A 21,305-nucleotide genomic window follows, 5' to 3' on the forward strand; every position below is an offset into this window, starting at 1 on the left:
CGAGAGTGCTATTTTTTATTGCTCCGTCAAATAAGGTCCTTCTATAAAAAAGTTTTATTGCATTTGTTTTTCAAAGTATGACGTCACTACAAATTCTGATTTTAAGTGCTCTTGTGGTTGAGCTTGAATTTTAGGACTAACTTGCTGATATGATTAATAAAAATCTTACATTATTCCTGTCCTCCCTTGTCTTAATAACTCCTTTACTTGAAATGTCCTTCACAATAGTTTGGAACTCTTCTAAAATCGCTCTTGGTGTTTCTTCTTCGCAGCATTCACGTACTGCAAAAATGAGAAGAATATAAACCTCTTTTCTTGGAGTACTTGGTTACGGAACCTTTAAAAGTGGCAGAAAACGCAAGTTATTTTAAAGTAAGTCCAAAGTCAATATTATTCACTATTACAGAACTATTAGTCGTAATTTTCAAGTAGTAACTGCAAGGCAAAAGGATTTTCAAATCATTTAATTAAAATAACTTTTCTTTATTAATACTGACTGCTTCTGCTTTAAAGTTGTCTTAACAACGAATTAACTAAATTTATTGAAGTAAATCAAGGCGACACAACAAATTAAGTAATAAGAGTAAAAAATAACTATGTACTTCAATATAACAAAAAATATCTGTATACTTACATTCCTTCCCACTATGCTTGCAATATGAGTGTACCATAGAAGACACAGTGAAACTAATCACTTTGTCGTTCTTTTGTTTTTGAAGTAACTCGAGCATGCTGTCCAGCATCAAGAGCTTTGGTCTGCAACAAAACGTTTGGGCGAAAATGTTTCAAAATTTGTGAATAAGAAAGATATAGTTAGAAATAAACTGCTTTTTTAGCAAGTACCGCCATATATTTAATAATGCGTATTCATGGCGAGTTTCTGAATCAGCTCATGATTAAGGACTCGGTTTAGGTCCAAAACCAGTCAGACAAACTCTATAAATAGACGTTAGTAAACCGTTTCATCATTTAATAACGAATCATCCTTATTTATTATTTATGTACACACAAAATGGAAAAAAAATCCTTCAAGGGAGTCATTGTAAAAATAAAATTACTGCATTTTTTGTTTTACATATCCTGTAAATTTGACAGCATTCAAATATTGGTACAGTTATTTCAGAGATTTAACCTAATAAAACATACAATATATTTATTAAATTATGTTTACCTAGGTATCATAGCCATGGACATGAGCCACTCGTGCCTGGTCTCCTGGTCGACGTCCTCCTTCATGAGCATGTCTTTGATCAGCTCCACCGAACCGGGGCTGGCGATGTAGGGTAGAGCGTCTAGGATGTGTTTGCTGTAGGTTGAATGAGAAATTGATCAATTATGGTGGAATACAAGAGTAAATTCTATAAAGTTACTTTCTGGCTAATTAAATTGGTATAATATAACCGCTTTTATTAATTCTTCTCCGGGGAAAGCGATGGAGTGCTTTCGCAGACTACCGCGAACAAAAGAAAATAGATTTCTATCGGATTTGATGGCACTCCACTTCGTGCAATCCACACCGTTTTATTCATTGCGCCGAGTTGACTTTGTGGTATAGATAACCAACCCAAACTCATTGTGATCGCACCCGCAAGCGGAGCGTCAAGGATCAAATTAGTTAGAAAAAAATATATTTTATTCTGCCTAAAAATCTTTTGAACGTTATGGAAACTTCTCTGGAGATCTTCAAATAAAAAAAACAATCACGGAACGCTCGATAGAACTGATAACTCAAGCTAAATAAAGAACAAAAAGTTTGCTTTCCGACAATGAAAGAAAGAGAAACCAGACAAAATTATCTTGTATGGCGTTAAGTTACGTTACAATTTACCCTTCCACAACATCACCCAGAAACTTACGTAGCAGACTTGCAGATGCTGGGCGCTCGCGCCAGCAGCTGCGACAGCGCGGGGAAGTGCAGCGGCCGCGCCGCGCGCACCAGGCGGCCCCACAGGCCCACTGTCGACCCGCTGTCCATGTTCTGGTCCACGTTGGACGTGTGCTGGTTCTCCGCTGTTGTGTCTTTTACCCTACAGTCATGGACATAATTGAGATGCATAGATATAGACGGATCAAAATTGATTAAGTCGGGGTGTGCCGTGTGGGTCTTTTTGAAGATCTTAATAGACAACACCCTGTGTAGCCAAATCTTCACCACTTGCTAAGTTCTCTGTCTGTTAAGAAAACGTGTAATAAACGTATCTGGATTAATACGAATTGGTTCTGTAAATTAATTTGAAGAGAAAACGTATAGTAGTTATGTATAGAACTAGGGGTTGACTAGATAAAGAAGAACACTTTCACACACATCCTACTACTATTATAAAGACGAAAGTTTGTAAGTATGGATGTATGGATGTTTGTTACTCTTTCACGTAAAAACTACTGAATGGATTTGAATGAAACTTTAGCACAATATAGCTTATGCATCAGAATAACACATAGGCTACAATTTTTGAGGTTTCTAATGTGAGGTCGTAAAAAAACACATTTTTTGCGCTTACATTGCAAACGCTGACTGAATCCTACAAGATAGAAGGCAGATAGATAGATAGAAGGCAGGTATAAATTATAACTTATATCTTCTAACCACGTGGACGAAGTCGCGGGCAACAGCTAGTATTTACATAAGTAACTTTGGAGTTGTTGTAATATCACAATGTACTTACATGCAGAGCAACTTGAGTACATCCCTAGCCGATTTAAGACCGCCGGTGTCGTCACCCACGTAGACAAGATGATGATGCAACAAGTTTGATCGTCTGGGTATCACTGCCCAAGCTGAAATACATATGATAAAATTAAACTCAAGATTGGGATCAAGTATCATAAAGATACTTTTATTCAGGGCGATAACCAGATTTAACGAAATCTAAATAAATTTAAAAATGAAATAGTTTTTTACTCTGATATCCTTCATTAACAGAACAGGAGCAGTAGATCGGCAGAGCATCTGAACAGTTGTTTTTGAAACTCAATTTTAAACTTTGTTGCTGTGGACACAAAATTCATATTCGATATTGCGTGGGTAAGTAGCTGCATCACGTTAGACTGGAAGATGACCACAACGTATAAAAAACGAGGCACTTTTTGTAATATTACGCTCCTCTAAAGTTGCTCATTGTTCCATGAACATTCGAAAACATACTTTAAATTGATCGGCGTAAAGTGCATAATTATTTGAGCAGAGACAGCAAATACGGCTCTAAAAAGGACATTCGACAACATACTTTATATAGACAGACATAAAGTGCATAATTATTTGAGCAGAGACTTCAAAAAAGTACGTCATATATCTTACCTTTCGGCTGCGACTCAATAACTTCAGTATCGGTTTTATTAACCTCTCTCAACAACACCAGATCTTGTATCACAGTGGTCATGGCTCCAGAGTTCTTGCCAGAGAATGGTTCGAACAGATGTCGCTCTCGGCAGTTCACCGCTTTGTAGATGTGATGGTCTACCGTAATGCGGCACTTGCTCTCTGATTTTAGTACCGGCCATGTTTGGAATTTCTGGAACGAATGTGAGAGTTTATTTTTACAATTTTGTTAAGGTAGGTCAAGGTAGGTTTCCAAAATAGTTTTGTGTATTTTAACATGCTTGCTTACTAAGATATAACGGACTAATTATAACCACTTATTTACAACTGATTAGGTGCCTTAAAAAGGTTTCAACTATTTGCGTTAATTTACGACAAGTTCAAAATAAAATATGTTGAAAATTCGCCACTATCTAGCACGTATTAAAAATTAAAATGCAATGGACAGATATGCACTTAATAAGCTGTGAAGGAAGGGCTCCTTCACAGCTTATTAAGTGCAATTGTCGCACTATTGTTTCATGCAATACCACCAGGAAAGAGATAATAAAAATCCAAGGAAAGGTTTACTGTGGCCCTGTGATTGTGTACACAAAAGGCAAAAGAAGGAAGATAGGTGGGTTTTAGTCAGTAGAAGTCCGTCGGTCCTATCATCTAAACCAGAAATGGAAGAAGTTATTTGATGATTCCCATCGAAAAAAAGGGCACACTTAAGTAGACAATGTTTAACAATAACAATAACAGCCACAAATACTCACACTCTGGAAGTCATAGCGGACAGTCTGCAGTATCGACATGTACTTGTATCTGTTTCTGCATTGCGAGAGGTCGCGAGTCTTCACCAGTATCAGACTGGTGTTCTCCTGCTCTCGCACCGCGTAGTCCACACTGCAAGTGCCGTGGATGTCTTGCTGTGGACATAAATTCATGGTCTTTGTAATCAAGCAGAAATATTTTGACAGTATCAATCAGGATATTTGTCTAAAATATTGAATACGTATTTTTCGATAAATCAAATCATTAAAAGGTTACAAAGTTTAAAATCTCTTATGAAATGTATGGTAGTGGGGTCTAGTAACATCACTAGCTAGTAAACAGCTTACTGGTAAGTGACGTCACTAACGATTTTAAATCAATGTATCCCATTCATTTATTGTTTACGCAAGAAAATGCGTATCCAACATCTGTCTGACGGAATAAGCACTTTTAGCTATGGTAAAGAAAGCAACAAAAAATTTCAGTGCAATCTTAGTAATTATTTTTATGATGGACAATATAGGAAAACATAAATACCTCAACACCTTTGAAGTTAATATCAAATCTTTTCATGGAGTTCTGAAAGAGAGCCAGTATTGCTCTCTTGAAGTTGAGCACCCAGTCAGGTTCCTCTCCTTCCGGACATATCTCTGATATGATACCATCATGGAAGGCGAATCTGTGATTGGATTATAGATAAACACTAGGAGGAAAATTCATTTTAAACTCTATTGTCCTTGCAATTAGACCTAATTAATAAATTAAAATGGAACTTCATATAGGATAGCATAGAGAATATCTTCATAAATACAATTTTATTGACACATTGAATTACGATTTCCTTACTAAATAAAAGCTTATAAAGACACAAAAGAAACAGGTCTGATCAATGAACTAAAGTGGTCTGAAGCATCATGCTTGACGATGGTTGAATTTAAAAAGACTTGCTCATTTGACCTAATTCTATGATTAAAATTCAAGACATGAATCTTAGTTGTATGAAGTATTCTAAGCCTGTGCTTGGACTTACTACATAGCTCCAGTTCTATAGACAAAGAAACAAACCTAAGATCAAACAAGGAGACTGCATGTATGAACTTCTCGGCCCTTTCCACGGGATAGTTCTCATCTTGATCCACTAGTGTGACATCTGTCAGCTGCAGAAACCCTTCACATGGACTTATGAATTGAACCTTTGCCTGTAAAAAAAGATTTTTCGTGGTGAGCTAACCTTATCCAAATTATTTTTAGCCAATTTAAAATAAAGGGTACTGCCGCTAAAGCAATGCTAGTCTATGTCTTGTAGATTTAAATTGTGCAATTAATGTATAGTATTGGTATAAAAAGGGCAGCATATACCTTTGTGGCAGGATGTTTTTACTGACATACTTTAGAGTTTAGAGTTTTTAAAATACTTTATTAGAATTCCAAGTAATTAAATAATCTAAGAAAAAACAGTACAAACTGTGTTACAGTCAAACAGTTTTTACAGTTTCGTGGGGCAATTTTAGTTCATAAGATGTACCATATATCTTCATAGATAGTAAAATAAATAAAAATCACATATTTAATGAACAACACAAATCAATTATTAAACTACTTACGATAGTTCGGACGTCCAAAGTAGATCGATTGTTACTAGAGCCAGCAAAGTATGTCTCCACATTGACTTTGTACTCATAATGGTAGATTACGTCTAATAAATACTTAAACTTATCCGATGCTGAAAAAAAATAATAAAGAAAAAGTTAATTTAAAAAGTTTTCAATTGTATATGTCACTTTTTGTAATGCTACTTACGTGCACATGACGGTGGCCCACAAATATACGGATCCTTTAGTGAATCTGAAATTAGTAATGTCGAATAATTAACTGTCTCTTAAGAAAAAATCAGATATGGTTCGGTTTGTTTACCAACATTGTTTGTTTGTAAAAAGCATGTGAACGTTACGTATGTCATTTCTACATGACAGTTAAGATACGTTCCATTTTACGTTTTTTTTTGGTTCTGATGACATTAAAAATGTGAAGCGGGAAGAAAAAAAAGGTTTTTTAAGGTACTAATGATTGTAGACCGCTTTACCTAAACTTCTAATTAGTTCTTATTTCTCAGAGTGGAAGACTATTCGTTAGAACAGAATATCTATTGCAGGCCTACAAGTTACTAAGTACACAATTATTTAAACACATTTATTTTCTCATAAGTAGCAAAATGTCTTACATAAATCAATGACAAATTGTAAAAGCGATACCAGTAATTAAGCATCCTTCATTAAAGACATAATAAGAAGTCACAAGTCAAACAGTTATCGCGAGAGCCGGCCCATTCAATATTTATTATAATGTGCCTATTAGACATCCTCATTGAGACACAATTAAACAAGCGTAAACACGTGTTGACGTCTAACTGTGGACGTATTTAGCTCATTCTTATCGCTGTATTTTAAGTTTCTATGTTATTGTCTTCACAATATAAATTGGACCTTTAAGTAATTGGATCATGATACATTTTAATAAGGAAGTCCTTTTGCGTGAAATTGAACGATGAAAATGCGGCAATTTTTCAATGAAGGGCTAAACCGCAGACCGGATAGACATATACAGATATTTACGATACGCTAGATTGAAAATCGAAAAAATGATCGAAATAATATCTGAGGAGCTATGGAACCTTTATGGAACAAAACCTATTTCGTTTAAGGAAAATACTTAGACCACCTTGAACCTTCTTATCTTTCAAGCAAAAGTTGACAATACACGAAGGATACCGCGTATCCTTGGTCATAATTTATGACGCATAATAAATCAAGAGATGATTCGCACAGATTTAGCCGAGTAGATAAAATATAGTAAATTTAAGCGGTCCTTGGCTTTCCTTATAGGTCAGTCAGTGGAGAGATGGGCATTCTGCATAGTTGCCTTGGCGTAGTACAATCACAGTACTATTCTATATGAGGTGTCAGTGAGTGTTATTTAAGGCTTTGACTTTGAGATATTATGACTTTGTTTGGGAATGAATAGGAATACTTGGTAACTTGGTGGTGGGTTCCCTTTTCCGCGCTTAGTCTTCGCTTTGGTCCAACGTGCATGGAAAGGGCGAACAAGAATAGGTTAAAAATAAGTATAATATGATAGTAGATAAACCTAGAACTTAAATATATCTGACACAATGTTTAAAAGAAAAAAAATAAGTAGGTTTATAATTGACGCTCTTAATCAGGTTTTAATTTTCTAGGAAACTTAATTTTAATATAATTTCTTATGAAGCATCTTTTGACACATAACCAGAATTTTAAATTAAAAAATAATATGTTCCAGTACATTCTCTGAAAGGACTGAAATCTGGATAGTGTTTCGTACAGTCAGCAACAGAATTTTAATATTTTTTACAAGGTGTCAGCCCTATTTTGCTTTCAAATGCACAATAGCAACTCATGGCATTTTGATTATTTTTATTTACACCATCGTATTGTTCATATTAAGCGCGTTAATAAATAAGTATAACGCAAAACGGTTAGAAGTTATTGCAAAAACAACGTTTAGCAAAAAACACAATGATACGAGAAGATGAGACTTGGATACGACAGTTATACCTCAAAGACATATCCCCAAACCAAGTATCCGTCTGCAAACAATTTGTTCGTGACCGTCAAACAATGTCAGAAACAAGGCAGGAATGCCCCGCAATAAAACATGTCACGCCGAACGGAACAGCGAGCTAACAGATCAATTTAGTTGATTGAACTCATCTACACGTATAGAATGACGTGACATTTCACTCGCAACTGTTTTGGGTAGTTTAAGTAGACTATTGTTATTCAATTGTTGGGTTTAAGTAGCTGTTAAGATCGGAGGTTAGGTTAGGTTAGTTCAATGTTGCAATGTGAAGGTCGTGCACCATGTTCACACGTCATCCGATGTTCTTATGACGTCACATCTTCCTAGTCTTGTTAATTTTGTGGAGGGTCTAAAGTTGTACTAGATCTTAGGAAAATTGTTGAAATGTATCGTTAATAAAGATTGAAATTAATACTTTCTGAAAGCAATCTATCTAAGATAGTAGCGAGTTCTAAAATATTGTTAATATAATTTTATTTTAATTAATATTTAATAAAGAAAAATACCTGGAAAAGTATACAAAAGGCGAGCTTAACCCAATAGTGGGTTTTCTTCCAGCAAATATTGTCTTTGCATATTATATCCTGACGAATTAATTAAATCATATGAACAATCAAGTATCAAATTTTAAAGAGAAGTTTTGTTTATCGCAACTTTTAAGCAGCGTTTCCATGTTGTGGTTCTAAGATAAATTAATTTCGAAGTTGTGGAATCAGTTCCAGACTTCCAGTTGATCTGAAGATAAATAGTCTGTGTCTTTGTTGACTGAACTGTTTATGTAGGTTGATGTTGACCGCAAGTCAAGGCTAGAAAGATGTTAGAGCTAAGTAGGTACAATCTGTCAGTATTATCACATACATTTATGTATTTGGAATATTTCATAGTAATAATGTGTTCATTTTCTTCTTTCGTTAAAAATGGTATTTGTCATATTCGCCTTTTTGATGCTTGTATTGTCTATTTTTCTATTCTTTCGCAGGTCTGATTTCTTAAAGAAATAAGCGGTGCTTTGTACACCTCTTTCATAAGGTTTTGTATTCTGTGTTGTAACTATTAAATAAATACATAAGTAAGTTCACCAAGTTTTGAGTCGTCATCTCGCAACCTCTTTGGGAGGCAACACTTAAATCAATGCAGCGGATTAGTCATTAACTATACCACCATTTTTCAACTCAATCATCCTTGTGTCTGGGGGTCCCTTTTCACTCGTCTATCCATGAAATCTAAGAAATAATCTATCCATGAAATAAGTAAATCTATATGCGGGTACTTAAAGACAGTTCTTACGAAAGAGCTTGATTAGAATTTCTATAGGTAGTCTATCGTCACAGAGACTGCGAGAATCTTTGATTGAATTATGTAATAATATAGTTTACTTTGACACTGTAGCTATTATGACTAGATTTATGCGTGGATCTGGGTAGCCTAACGTTCTTAGATTACTACCGGCAGGTTAACCACTTAAACTTGAAGATCGCAATTAGCTCTCATTTACAAAAGGATCTATGACGCGTATGAGATGCTGTGTGGGTACATCAATATATCTACGGCTTAAATACCGCCGCAACAGTAGGAAAAACTACAAAAGATCAAGAATTAATTACGTTATGATTGGACGATAACTGAATGACAAAATTAACTTGGTCTCAGATTCTCAGATCTTCAATTTAGAAGGACACGTTTGTTATAGGCAGCTATATACTATAGCATTATAACCAATCTTGGAGTTAGAACTAATCATGACAGACAAGATAACGAACAGAGATGCTAAAACGCAAATCCTTAGAGGCATAAGATTAGGGTTGCCAACTTTTTTTACAAGAAAAAAAGTATATTCAGGTCTATGAAGATTATCAAACAGTATTTTAGAAAAACGAACAGTATTTTATTTATTTATTGCTTTAAATACATATTTTTTTGAGCTTCTCGCACAACGTATTAATTCACAATCTTTTTTAAAAATTTCATATGCCTCATCACAATTTATATCAAAGTTAAAATAAATGAGGAGCTCGTTTTTTATTAATTTGATGGATGCTCTGTTTCTATCATCCCGCCACTTAGCATTCATTACTGAAAAAACTCTTTCAGTAAATGCTGAGGTGGCGGGAACAGAAAGTAGATATGAGACTATTTTTGTAATGTTTTTAAATTCTTCTGCAGTGTTAACTAATAAATGGCTCCATTTTTGGCCAGTACTCATTTCAGTAAAATTTTTGTCTTCTGATATTTTCTCATAAATTACTTTAAAATTTGTTAATTCTGAATATAAATCATCCATACCAATATTGAGTCTATATAAATTTAGATTATCTATAATTTTCTCAAAATGATCAAATGTCACTGCAGACTTCAATGACAAACAGCTAATTAAAGAAAGCCAATTAGTCTGACTGAAATCGAACCATTTCTCTAAATACAAATTAGCCTTTTCAATAAAAAGTATAAAGTTATTAATAGTTCTATTAAAAACTTCTTGGGAAGACTCTCTAATGGTATTTAAAACTTTTTTTGTTTCATGGCCAAAATAATTATCATTTTTTCTTTGAATTAGCTCAGTCTTTAAACCAGTCATAGTGTTATAAACATCTAAAATTGTTACATCATTTCCTTCTAATTTCTTAATTGTTTTATTGAAAACATTTAATATATGACTAGCATACAGAAGGTAACTATAAATAACTTTATTTTTAACATTATCATCTAACATTAATAAATTTTGAATAACCATTGGACAGTCAACATCCAAATCAACAAAGTAATTACAAATTGGTATCCAATTAAGCAAAATTGTATCAATCGCTGGTAAAAGTGACAGCCAACGAGTTCCTATGTGTCGTTTTATTTCATGAAACTCTCCTTCAGCAAGTGCTACAAATCTTTTTAATTCTTCTCTTCTGCATGCTGACACAGAAAAATGGCTATAGATTTTTAATATAATGTTCTCAATGTCATAATTTAAACAATTCATAGCATGTTTCACTGAATTGTGTACAATATGGGCATGACAATTTCCTTTTATTAAATCTGGAATAACCTCTAAAATGTTTGTATATAATGAATGATTATGTCCAAAATTTGCATTAGTATTGTCAGCGCTAAAACCAGATATTTGACTGAAAGGAAGTTCCAAAGACTCTAAGGAGTTTTTAATTGCTGAAAACATACCATTGGCAGATTCATCTGGATTTTCATAAAAATCAATTAATTTTTGTTGTATTCCACTTTTAGGGGTAAAATATTGAACTACCAGAGGAAACAATTTAATATTTTTTTATTGGAGGCATCAGTTTGCAGACAGTAAAATACATTGTCTTTATTTAACTGATCAATAACAGACTGCAAGGAATGTGGGCCAAGAACTTCGGTCACTAATGCCTCCATTTTTGTCCTAGCCAATCGTAAGTTAGTGGCTGTTTTGGAATCAACATAGATAATCTTATTTAATTTGATACTACAGTCCTGGCTATTGTATGATAAATTATGCTTGACAGTATGGTATGTCATCGCTAACTCAGCCGCTGCTAACTTGGTATCTTCATTAGAAGACAAGCCTGATGTAGAAGCAGAAGTTTTAGGAAAAAACTTTTGTAACAATCCACTAGATTTTCTCATTTCCATTTTTGCTTGGTGTTTTTTGCTGGTCAAGTGTTGTTTAACCTAAAAAAACGGAAACGAAATATAGTAAAATAGTTACCTAAAATATCTTATTATTTAAGCAAAAATTGATAAGTGGAAATCAAGCAAGATGCAAACGAAAGTTCCGAACCTGCCCAACACCTGCGTGAGAAATTGTAAATGTTAAAGCACACATTTTGCATTTAGCATTATATTCGCACAGTGGATCACTCGTTAACCAGTCATATTGGCATTCCCATTCGTGCTTATATTTTTGCTTTACCTTCGATAGTTTGGCTTTCTTTCTTGGCGTTGTAGGAGTAGTGTCACTATCACTTTCCATCTTTTGTACACTAAGCTTATCACTACAGGGTTCACTCCACACAAAAAAACGGTTAAATATTGATAACGAACTTAACGTAGTAGTAATTGTAACATACACGAATGACATGACACTGACAGTCTTGAATATTTGTCACTGACAGTGACAGTAGGCACACTGACAGTGACAGATTCGTTCAGAAACTTAGTGTGATTTGATTTGTTTTTAGCTGCAGCAGTGAGCGCGCAGTGAGCGCCCTCTGTCTGACAAAAAAAATTTTTGAGCGTCTGCTTCGATGCTGAAAACAGTATTTTTGTATACTTTTTTTTTGTAAAACAGTAAAAAGTATAATTTAGTGAAAAACAGTATAATACTGTTTAAAACAGTATAGTTGGCAACCCTACATAAGATCCACTTACTTGGCGATCCGTAAACCGATCCTGTTACGCACAGACACAGAAAAATCACACACAGAAACATGTTGCACATCATAGATCCATATTGAACCATCCGATTCGCCGGCCGAACACCAAATAACACGACACTAAGACATCTTATCGTAGGGTCAAAGTGTGGGGTCGACAAACAATATTATCGAAGTTATCGATGCCACGGAACTGTTCAATGTGGACGTATTAATTATAATTTGTTGTAAAATAATGTACGATGCAAATCGTGCGGTTGAACGAGGGACACGGGACGGATATAAGGGATCGAGTTACCTACCGCTTGTCCGTAGTTTCGGGTCCCGTATGTTAGAAGCAATTCTAGAACGTAGGGTCCCGTTGTTTAATAAACAATCCTCGTGATATGCTTGTCACTGGATTTAGATTTAGAGGTCCGGTTCATATTTCGATTTGCTTTTGCAGGTTTTTGTTGTGTTTAGGAATATTCAGCGAATTTATGTCCTCACGAAAATTGCATTTAACGTTGCGTTCTTGTGTTAGAAACATTAGTAGGTATTATTTATCCGCATCAGATTTCAGCTAATCGACACAATGTGATATGTCTTAATCCTTTTATATGATTTCTGTCATACTTGCAAAATAAGGCGGATTATATAAATAAAGTATTCAATCAAGCTATGGGTATATTTCATGTTTGTATTTTTTACATCTATGCTACAGATATTCCTGTGCCATCCGTCAATAATGTCTCATTTCCCAAAAATCCTTTTGAATAGACCAGACAGCTCGCATTGTAACGCAAATAGATTTCGTTTTTTTTTTTCGCCGATACGTTTTATTATCGGCTTTAGAAGAGATATCCTCTAATACATCTAATAAAATCCATTAATTAATTACGGTGTAATAGGTAGCAATCATTTTAACACCCAACCATCATAACTTTCCTCTTTGTAATAGCTTGAAAGTTTCAAAAGTTACCGAATCTAATTTTTAAGTACCTAGCAATTATAGAATTTAACAATTTTGAAACTGATTTACGGTATTTAGGTTCAAATAAAATTAGGACATGGGTCACTTGATATTGGACTTCCTTCAGGAGTACAGATACTAAAATTGGAACGATGCAGAGAAGATGTCATGGCTCCTGTGAAAAGATGACACGCAAAATCTTGAAGAGTTCCACATTTTTTTTTTGTTTGGGAGTACCACTATATTCTTTGCGCTCACAAGGAAAGGGGAAAACACTCCGGTAAGAGTCTGGCTTTTTATTTGCCTTTCCCAGGGTGGAGAAAGTCCATGAGGGTTTTTCCGGCTAAATATAGTTTGTTTTATGAGTAGGGAGAGTTTCGACAGAAAATTCGTTCCTGTCTGGCCATCCCTGGTATATGTTCGCAATCAAGGATCCGTGATTGCGAATGTACTATGCCGTGGACAGTCTTATCTTTAACCTAACCAATGACTCCTTTATATTCAAACACTTGATTTAGACAAATCAATTCCTCAGTTGTCATCATTCACAGAAATAACAAAACACAATCAAAAACCCCTTATTCTAGCCAGGCTATTACGTAACATTTTTGGAACATCAAAATACAATTGATAACATATAATATATTTGACCCCTTAACCACTTCCTGTACTCTTTTAGCGGGAAAAGAAACGGCGTAAATTCAACATAAAACAACAACGAAATCACCAGATGTACAAACTGATGATTCAGTAAATATTTCGCAATTAAATTTACGGAAAATGGCATATCAGTACTATAATATTTATGTTAGAATATTGGCGGGTTCAAGAACCGATGACGTGTGAACAAATTATTGCCTTTTATAGCGATAGTGATTCTATTTTATCGTACTTCTTTTGTTTGCTTTCCTGTTTTTTGATGCGTGATTTGACTATAGGCTTTGTTTTACTATTTTCTTTTGATTAGTTGATATTTATATCAAGGTCTTCTTCATAATTTTCTTCAATATAAGATAACTAGATATGATCAGATATCAGTTAATTTCTGGACTTTCTGAACCTTTTTCTCTAGTTATTAAGCTTCTGACCTTACACAAATTTTAGAGATCAATTATTTTATGAATGATTCGTTCATTTAATTTAGGTACGTTTACTATTCTTTTATCTTTTCTTGGAGTTTGTTAGTTACTGACGCAAATATCAATAGATTTTTACTCATTTGAGAATTGATAGGTAATAAGGGCCTCAATTCCGCTTTATACAATTGCCGACTATCCTAATCACTTAGGTATTCCATATTTTTAAAATAATTGTATTGACAGTGAGCGTCCAGTAAAAAGTTAGGAAGAATAGAGTTGGCCGCACAGGAAGATACGATTTGCAATTGATAAAAGTGGTTAATAGTAAGCCGGTAAAAACGCTATGGATATGGTAACTTGATAACTACTTCACTTAAATCAAAACTACGATAAATTTGGAAATGAAACAGTTTATAAAGTTAATAGAAATATGAAGAAAATAAGAGATACATCGGTGACGTTGATTAAACAAGCAAGAATACTGCATCAAACGATTTGTTATCGACAATACCGCTGACTAGACTAACTTAATGTTTCAATTAGCACACTAAAGGAAGATCAACTAACACTTCCTCGAAACGATCAATGCTATCTATAAACAGTCGGCCTTTCTACGAATCAATCCACGTACAGCAAGCAAAAACTATGCAAAACAGAAACAACCGACTAATAACTCACGATAACATTTTCATATTGCAAATTGGCATCAAAATGAGGGAAGAGATTCGCAATCCAGAAATGCATTCGTTTGCAGTTATAACAAACTTTAAGTCTTAACAGCAGAGTTTAAATTCGCTTGTTTTTGTCGTTCTCTAAATTTGCATGTTGATACTTAATTGGACTGATCTGACGGAGGCCAGATGTCGGAGCTTTGTCAATAAATGCAATTGTGAGTCACGGAGTCAAACAGTACACAATGTTTAATAGGTAGCTATTGTTCAAGTTTTGAATTGATTCATCACGTGAAGAGCTTTGAATTATTTCCGTTTCACTTTTGTTTGTTGAGTTATGGTTATGTATTGATACATGAACGTGGTCAGGATTTGTCAGCCTTATTTTTTAATTTTGTGATTCATAGCCGAACTTTTTTTTAAGATGAAGACAGATTGATTCACACCTAGGCTGGCTGCTTATTTTTTTTACTTTTTTCTAAAATTTTGGAGTTTTTAGAGACTGTCATTCGCATTATATATCCGGTTATAGAGTTGACATCCAACTGTAAAGCTACGATTTATATTGACCCCATTCGTATCCAACCTCAAAAGTTAGAGCACAAAATAAAAAATAACTCCTAAATTCCTCAATCTAGCATTTCTTAATTGCAAAACAGATTTGGATTAAATATACTCAGTAAACAACCTCCATAGAACTATAAAAGTGGGACAATCGGCCTTTTTTCACAGAAAAAAAGGCACTCTCGGGAACCGGGAAATAGAACCGGCGACCGAAGCCATTTGCAAACATTCTAATACTACATAAATACACTGGCTTTGTTTACTTTATAGTCTCTTTCCCTATTTGTCGAACAACGTTTATGTTACCCTATATTTGTGTGTGTGTTCTGTAATTCTATTAGGAAAATAGGAACTAAGGGAGTTTTGGCTTCTAATAATTTGATCCTTTGCGCTCTGCTTAAGAAAAGTAAGTATGTAGGTGGTAGAACTTGAAGGTTAGATAAGATTACTTTTATTTGAAGAATATGGTGCGTTTTAAGTGAATCTAAAATTATTCTAGGGCTTTGGTCTTGAGTTATACCCGTAGCGTTTGCCATTGTTCATCATTAAGTGCAAGCATGTATATTTTATGGACAATTTTTGTATTGGTTTGTGGATCAGATAGGAATCCACGGTCTTACTTTTAAACCATTCACAAATTCTTGGTGATTCCAGAAAATTTCCCGAACTGCGGAGTAGGTGTATATCCGTTTAGATAATAATTACCAATTTATCTATATCGATGGACTTTGCTTGACCTACGCAAGTCTATATCATAATTTATTTAATGAATGACTAATAATGACTAAGTATATAGCGTATATAGGCAAGATTATTTTGAAACGTTATTCTTACTAAAATCCAAAATTGCTAAAAAAAAGACTAAATGAACACTGGTGTCACACACTCTTACAGCTTTTTTCCAGTTCCCAGCACCTCTAAACGCAAGACTAATATAATTTTGGGAGATAGGCATTATACCGATTGAACTTTATGAGGCGGTGGTATTTTTAGGATTTTTCGGAAGTTGTAATGTTCTTTTCCTCAATTCCATCTCAATTTGTCTTATTTAGTGGATAAGACATATTGATTGTTTGTTTGCCCGATATTGGTTCTTGTTTACAAATAGGTGTCTAAAGTTTGTTAATTACGTCTTTTTGCATTTTAAACGTTTAATTCTATTCTTAACTTGAATGCCAAAATAATTACGAACTTTTACTTGGTTTGACATTAAAGCCCCATCATTAGGCACTGGATATTTTTTAGAAAAGCATTAAAGCAGCAAGCAAATTTAAAGAATAAATTGCAGTTATGCGTTTGATCTTTAAAAAAAGTTTGTTTGTTCTAAATATGCGATTTTGTTTCGAGCTTAAACCATAATATTATCTATTTCGTGTTTACCAAAATATTAGTTCACAATATCTGAATATTTGACGTGTTATTTTTATATGTCAAACTAAAATATGAGCTACATTGTATGGACATAATAGTAAAAGCGAATGCCTGTATAAACTTGTTTTCGTAAATTAATTAGTGATATTATTTGACGGCGCACAACAGCTCATTGAACACGGTACGCTAAACATATTACAATATACTAATAATAATAAGGTTAATAAATTAATGATGACAGGCATTCAGAAATACCTATGTTCATAGGTATAAAATAACTTGGAAACAGGTAAATATGTTTCCAACACACGCATATGAAGGTAATTAATAAAGGATCTGAAAACTTACAAATTCTTTAATTATCTGAATGGATTCAAGGGTATTATGGTACGGTCTACGTCATCGCTGGTGGTTCAGACAAAATTCAACCTTGTGGCTTTGTTACAAAGATGCTTTCGTACCGTCTGATGCTGTGTGACCTGTGAAACAAAAGAAAACCGGTAAGTTTATGTAATAGTAGTGGTCCAAGAACATTGCCTTGAAGAACTCCTACATTTTTGATTGACAGCTCATAATTGTTTTTGTAAATTATAACACCAGTATTTAAGTACATATCTATATCTTCTTATTTGTGACACAACAATGAAAAAAAACGAGAAAAATTAACTTATCTAAGCAAAATAAAACCTCATTAAGAAATACAATAGCAACAGTTAAAGACAAACACGAAATCAAAGCCCTTTCTCACCTCTTAAAACCTTAATGGCCGTCTTTAAATTAAGTTTAATGCGATTCATTTGATTCATCCATTAGCATAATTATATAATTAATGTGTTTGTGATATTTCTATATAGAACGTGTGACAAAATAGTTATCAGTTAAGCTATGCATTTCATCGTCAGCGTTGGGTTTTATATTTATTGACGAGCCGTTAAAATATATTATCGATGCATAATCAGAAGTATAATTTAATTTTGATTATGATCAGAGATCAGCACTGTCATAATTTGAATTAGATTCCACATTTGGTGAGAGTAGTAAATCTAATATATAAAATTCCCGTGTCACGATGTTAGTTACCGTACTCCTCTGAAACGGCTAAACCGATTTTTACCAGATTTTATATGCGTATTCAGTAGGTCTGAGAATCGACCAACATCTATTTTTCATACCCCTAACTGTTAAGGGTTGCTCACACTAAAAAAACATATTTTATTTTTTGGATGAAATTTTTTGTTTTCATTTTTTTTTATAATGTGGCATTAAAAATAAATAAAACTAGAAAAAAAAATCGGCTAGTAAGATATAAAATTGTGTAAAAAACCGGTCAAGTGCGAGGCGTATTCGCGATATTGAGAGTTCCGTAAAAAGGGCTGTAGTAATTTATCTCTTTAGATTTATGACACCAACGTTGTATAACCTCGATTTTATTTTTTTATTACAGCGAAAGAGAAATACACCATATGTGTAAATTTTAACTGTTAATCTATCACAGTTCATGATGTACAGCCTGGTGACCGAGCGATTAGGCTTTTTCTGTTTGGTTACGGAACCCTAAAAATGCAAAAAACACAGAATGACGAAAAAAATCTACTGACAAGTTTTTCCCGAGACTTCGCCCGCACGAATGTCGGTTATTGTCATAAAAAGCAGACTGTCCTTTTTAGACTTTTAGCTGAGCAAGCAGCTATCAGCATACTGAATTTTATTAAAAAAAGGTTAAGCGGTTTACTGGAATTTACCTTCATATTTCTTATGGACAAAAAATTGTGTCTAATATTTTTAAGGTCACTTAAATTCATATTTTTAATTTAGTATTAGCTCAAATTTGATATACTTGCCTGATTGAAGCTAAATATCTTATTTTTTTTAAACTAATTTATAGTAATTTTTAGTAACTAGTTTACAAAACATCTTAAACAATATAGAGCTAATGTCTTTTTTTTGCAAAAATCTCCGGCAAAACTAGTTCGTCTGTCCGGCTATATGTTGGCTAAGGTTTTGCGATCTGGCAACCCTACATCTAAAGAATCAACTATTACGAATATTTCCAACACAATATTACCTTTGGTATTTATAAACACCCACTCAACATCACTACGACATTAACAAATCGATTGATTTCATCCGTCGACGAACATCACTATATCTTTATCGGTACCTTAAAGGTCTTCCCATCCGTGAATAATTTGATTATGATAATGTTAATGATGATAAAAATTTACATTTCCGAAGAATGAATTAATTTTGTTTAAATTGGAAATTGTTTTCTAATTGGTTAAATCATTGTTTGCAGTTTCAGAATATTTGTTGGTCGTTTCGATTATTTAATTAAATTTATTGAATGTGCACTTTTGTTGTTGAACTTGTTTAGTTTTTATGTTGCCACTATTACAAAAAAATTCAATAAAAAGCGATGTTAAGCAAAGGTTAAATTTCAAATGAATTTTGTAATTTTAAACCTATTTCGTCGCGAGTCCTACTCACACTTGACAATTTCTTAATTAATACATATACAGTCATACTCGTGCATTTCAAAGATTAAATTGTGAAGCACAAAATGAATCTAAGTTTGAAAACATTATCCAATTTAAAAAAAAAAGAATTCACATAGCAAAAAGTGTTCAAAAAGGTTTTATTTGTTAGCCTTCCAGTTGTCTATACTACAACATACACACTAACAAGAGAACAATTGAACATGACATGTCCATTGACCGACCTCGTCGTCCATTCATTGTATTCTATGAATTGACTAGTCAAAGAATTTAGGTGAACTGTAAATATTATTTGATTGCCGTCCAAACGTATATAGTTATGTTAAAACAGTATAACGATCAGTAATCCCCGGATAACAGCGTGTGGGCGTCCGAAAGTATCGTGCGTACACCCACAGATTTCAACATAAGGCCCCAATTTAGTAGCCATTCATTCATTTGGATATGTTCATTTAAAAATGCCGATATCGCTGAATTTGAACGTTGTTTTAAATTGCCAACAGTCAAAAGTTTGGTCCTTTTAAGGTTCGATTTCGGAACGAAGGACCGAAACATAAATTAGACGGTTAAGATGATTTATCGGCAAAAACACTGTACTCAATAATAGTATTCAAAATATTTGTGACACACGGCCTTTAATACAAAAAGTAATGATTTAACCTCCTAAACTGGACGATTAAGTCCTATATGTATAGCGATATCTTAAATACTTGGTCCTAAGCGGCAGATGATCTCAGTCCTTTTACAAAAGTGTTTTGTTCAGCTTATTATCTTAGTCGCAGCAAAAAGGTTTCACTAAGCAAAATGCCAGCTATTTAGGATGCCGAAACATTACTTGGGCGTTCTCGCGGCACCATAGGAGACGTCTAATTAGGACTCAGAAGCGACTCGACGATTTCATTACGAATGTATGAAGCTGAAGGCAGGACGTGGCTTGCAAGCACACGATCTGTACAACGCTCCTTCCTTAGCGGAAAACGACCAATTCAAGCAGACACCTGCTACTCCTTTTGTTACTGCGATACCTCGAACATTATATGTTTGGTTAAGGGACGAGGGAGGTCGAGTTACACTGGCCTTGGCGTCCCTACCTCTTTCCTGCACCGAACGGCAAAAAGTCGAACGTGTGGGACTGCAGACGAACCCGTTTCTCCATACAAGGTACTCCTCGACAAGTCGCTTCCCAACGCACCGGCTCACATAATATTGTTAGCAGACGCCGATAGCTTTTTATGTCGAATGCATTATTCGATACTCATTTAAAATTCTAACATACGCTTATAAAGAAAGCTTGCCATTTTCATGCGGTCCCCTGCTGACGGCGGTCGTTTCGATTTCATCTTACAATATAAGATAAGCTAGTGAGGAATATACTTATAGTACATATTATTAAGTAGTTTTATTGCTTAAATTTATTACGCAAATTCGGGGCCGGCTGGCTCGCGCCCACGCGCTAAAAATCGCGGGGGCGATTCTTGGAGGCTTCGGCGCGTGCTCAAACGCGCGCGCGCACCGACTGACACACACGCGCTTACTAAAAAAACTCAAAAGTAAAAAAATAAAACGTTATACGAGTTCAAATTTCGAAAACAGTGACAGTGGGTATTGAATTGTTAGTTCGAATTTTAAGATTAAAATAGTGCGTTCAACGTTAAAAACTAAGTCGATGGTCGATTTGGTTTTATGAATGAAGTGTTGTAGGAAGTGACGACATGCATAGTGTTGTGCCTGAGCCTGCGAGTACGGTGGGCGATTTGTTGACAATGAGCGCTCAATAGAGGGGAAAAGGTGAGTGGAATGAACTAATGACTAACCCATTAGTGTTTGGAAAATATTTATACCAGCCTGATATGCGGCCGCTACTGACGTGTTTAATGAACTATTATTTACGTAATGAATGGTACATGTAATTAGCTTTTCCAATATATTAGGATGGTATTAATTATGTTTTGACGTTAGGCTCCGCTTAATTAAGTTAATCTTTTTTGTACTACGATTAAAGATTTGTGGAATTAAAAGTCTTATAATTGTATTCGTAATCTTGACATTATGAATAATGATTTAACGAGAGACAATTTTAGTTATATATGCTCCTATTTGAACCTGGCTGAATAAT

The 21,305-nt window shown here is 34.3% G+C and overlaps 3 protein-coding genes and 1 non-coding gene across 5 annotated transcripts in view; 2 read left to right on the plus strand and 2 right to left on the minus strand.

Moving 5' to 3' along the window:
* The window catches only part of LOC113499141, a 53,676-nt gene extending 41,115 nt beyond the window's left edge, over window positions 1–12,561 (minus strand). Inside the window, exons 1-12 of the mRNA XM_026879483.1 lie at window positions 12,053–12,561; window positions 5,876–5,920; window positions 5,680–5,798; window positions 5,141–5,274; window positions 4,613–4,754; window positions 4,078–4,230; window positions 3,299–3,512; window positions 2,667–2,778; window positions 1,857–2,027; window positions 1,172–1,306; window positions 635–756; window positions 170–282 (exon numbers count right to left, since the gene is read on the minus strand). Coding sequence (XP_026735284.1) covers window positions 170–282; window positions 635–756; window positions 1,172–1,306; window positions 1,857–2,027; window positions 2,667–2,778; window positions 3,299–3,512; window positions 4,078–4,230; window positions 4,613–4,754; window positions 5,141–5,274; window positions 5,680–5,798; window positions 5,876–5,920; window positions 12,053–12,143 — 1,551 coding nt within the window. The 5' untranslated portion in view covers window positions 12,144–12,561. The remainder of the gene's footprint in view (window positions 1–169; window positions 283–634; window positions 757–1,171; window positions 1,307–1,856; window positions 2,028–2,666; window positions 2,779–3,298; window positions 3,513–4,077; window positions 4,231–4,612; window positions 4,755–5,140; window positions 5,275–5,679; window positions 5,799–5,875; window positions 5,921–12,052) is intronic.
* On the minus strand, window positions 10,716–12,031 carry LOC113499142. Of its 2 annotated transcripts, none has more exons than XR_003401084.1 (2): window positions 11,463–12,031; window positions 10,716–11,353 (listed from the first exon to the last, which is right to left on the minus strand). XR_003401084.1 is itself a non-coding variant. In XM_026879484.1 (2 exons), the coding sequence occupies exons 1-2, from the start codon at window positions 11,760–11,762 to the stop codon at window positions 10,940–10,942; spliced, it is 582 nt and encodes a 193-aa protein (XP_026735285.1). In that variant the 5' UTR covers window positions 11,763–12,031; the 3' UTR covers window positions 10,716–10,939. The 2 variants fall into 2 exon arrangements, 1 of the variants encoding a protein (XP_026735285.1); XM_026879484.1 differs by having other exon boundaries at window positions 11,595–12,031.
* A 562-nt stretch (window positions 12,562–13,123) lies between the features above and the next one.
* LOC113499743 lies at window positions 13,124–13,229 on the plus strand. The gene has a single exon (XR_003401138.1). It is a non-coding gene; the product is annotated as a U6 spliceosomal RNA (small nuclear RNA).
* A 6,012-nt stretch (window positions 13,230–19,241) lies between these two features.
* The window catches only part of LOC113499265, a 102,117-nt gene continuing 100,053 nt past the window's right edge, over window positions 19,242–21,305 (plus strand). The window contains exon 1 of the mRNA XM_026879674.1: window positions 19,242–20,977. The gene's annotated coding sequence lies outside the window, so the exon portion shown is untranslated. The remainder of the gene's footprint in view (window positions 20,978–21,305) is intronic.

This window comes from Trichoplusia ni, chromosome 12 (assembly GCF_003590095.1).
Source record: "Trichoplusia ni isolate ovarian cell line Hi5 chromosome 12, tn1, whole genome shotgun sequence".
In the NCBI taxonomy this organism is placed as follows: Eukaryota; Metazoa; Arthropoda; class Insecta; order Lepidoptera; family Noctuidae; genus Trichoplusia; species Trichoplusia ni.

Excerpts from the sequence above, each read along its gene's own strand:
- LOC113499142 (XM_026879484.1), bottom strand. The coding sequence starts at position 11,762 with ATGTCATTCGTGTATGTTACAATTACTACTACGTTAAGTTCGTTATCA. Across the intron at positions 11,354-11,594 it reads AGAAAGCCAAACTATCGAAG|GTTAAACAACACTTGACCAG; the intron begins GTAAAGCAAAAA and ends CCGTTTTTTTAG.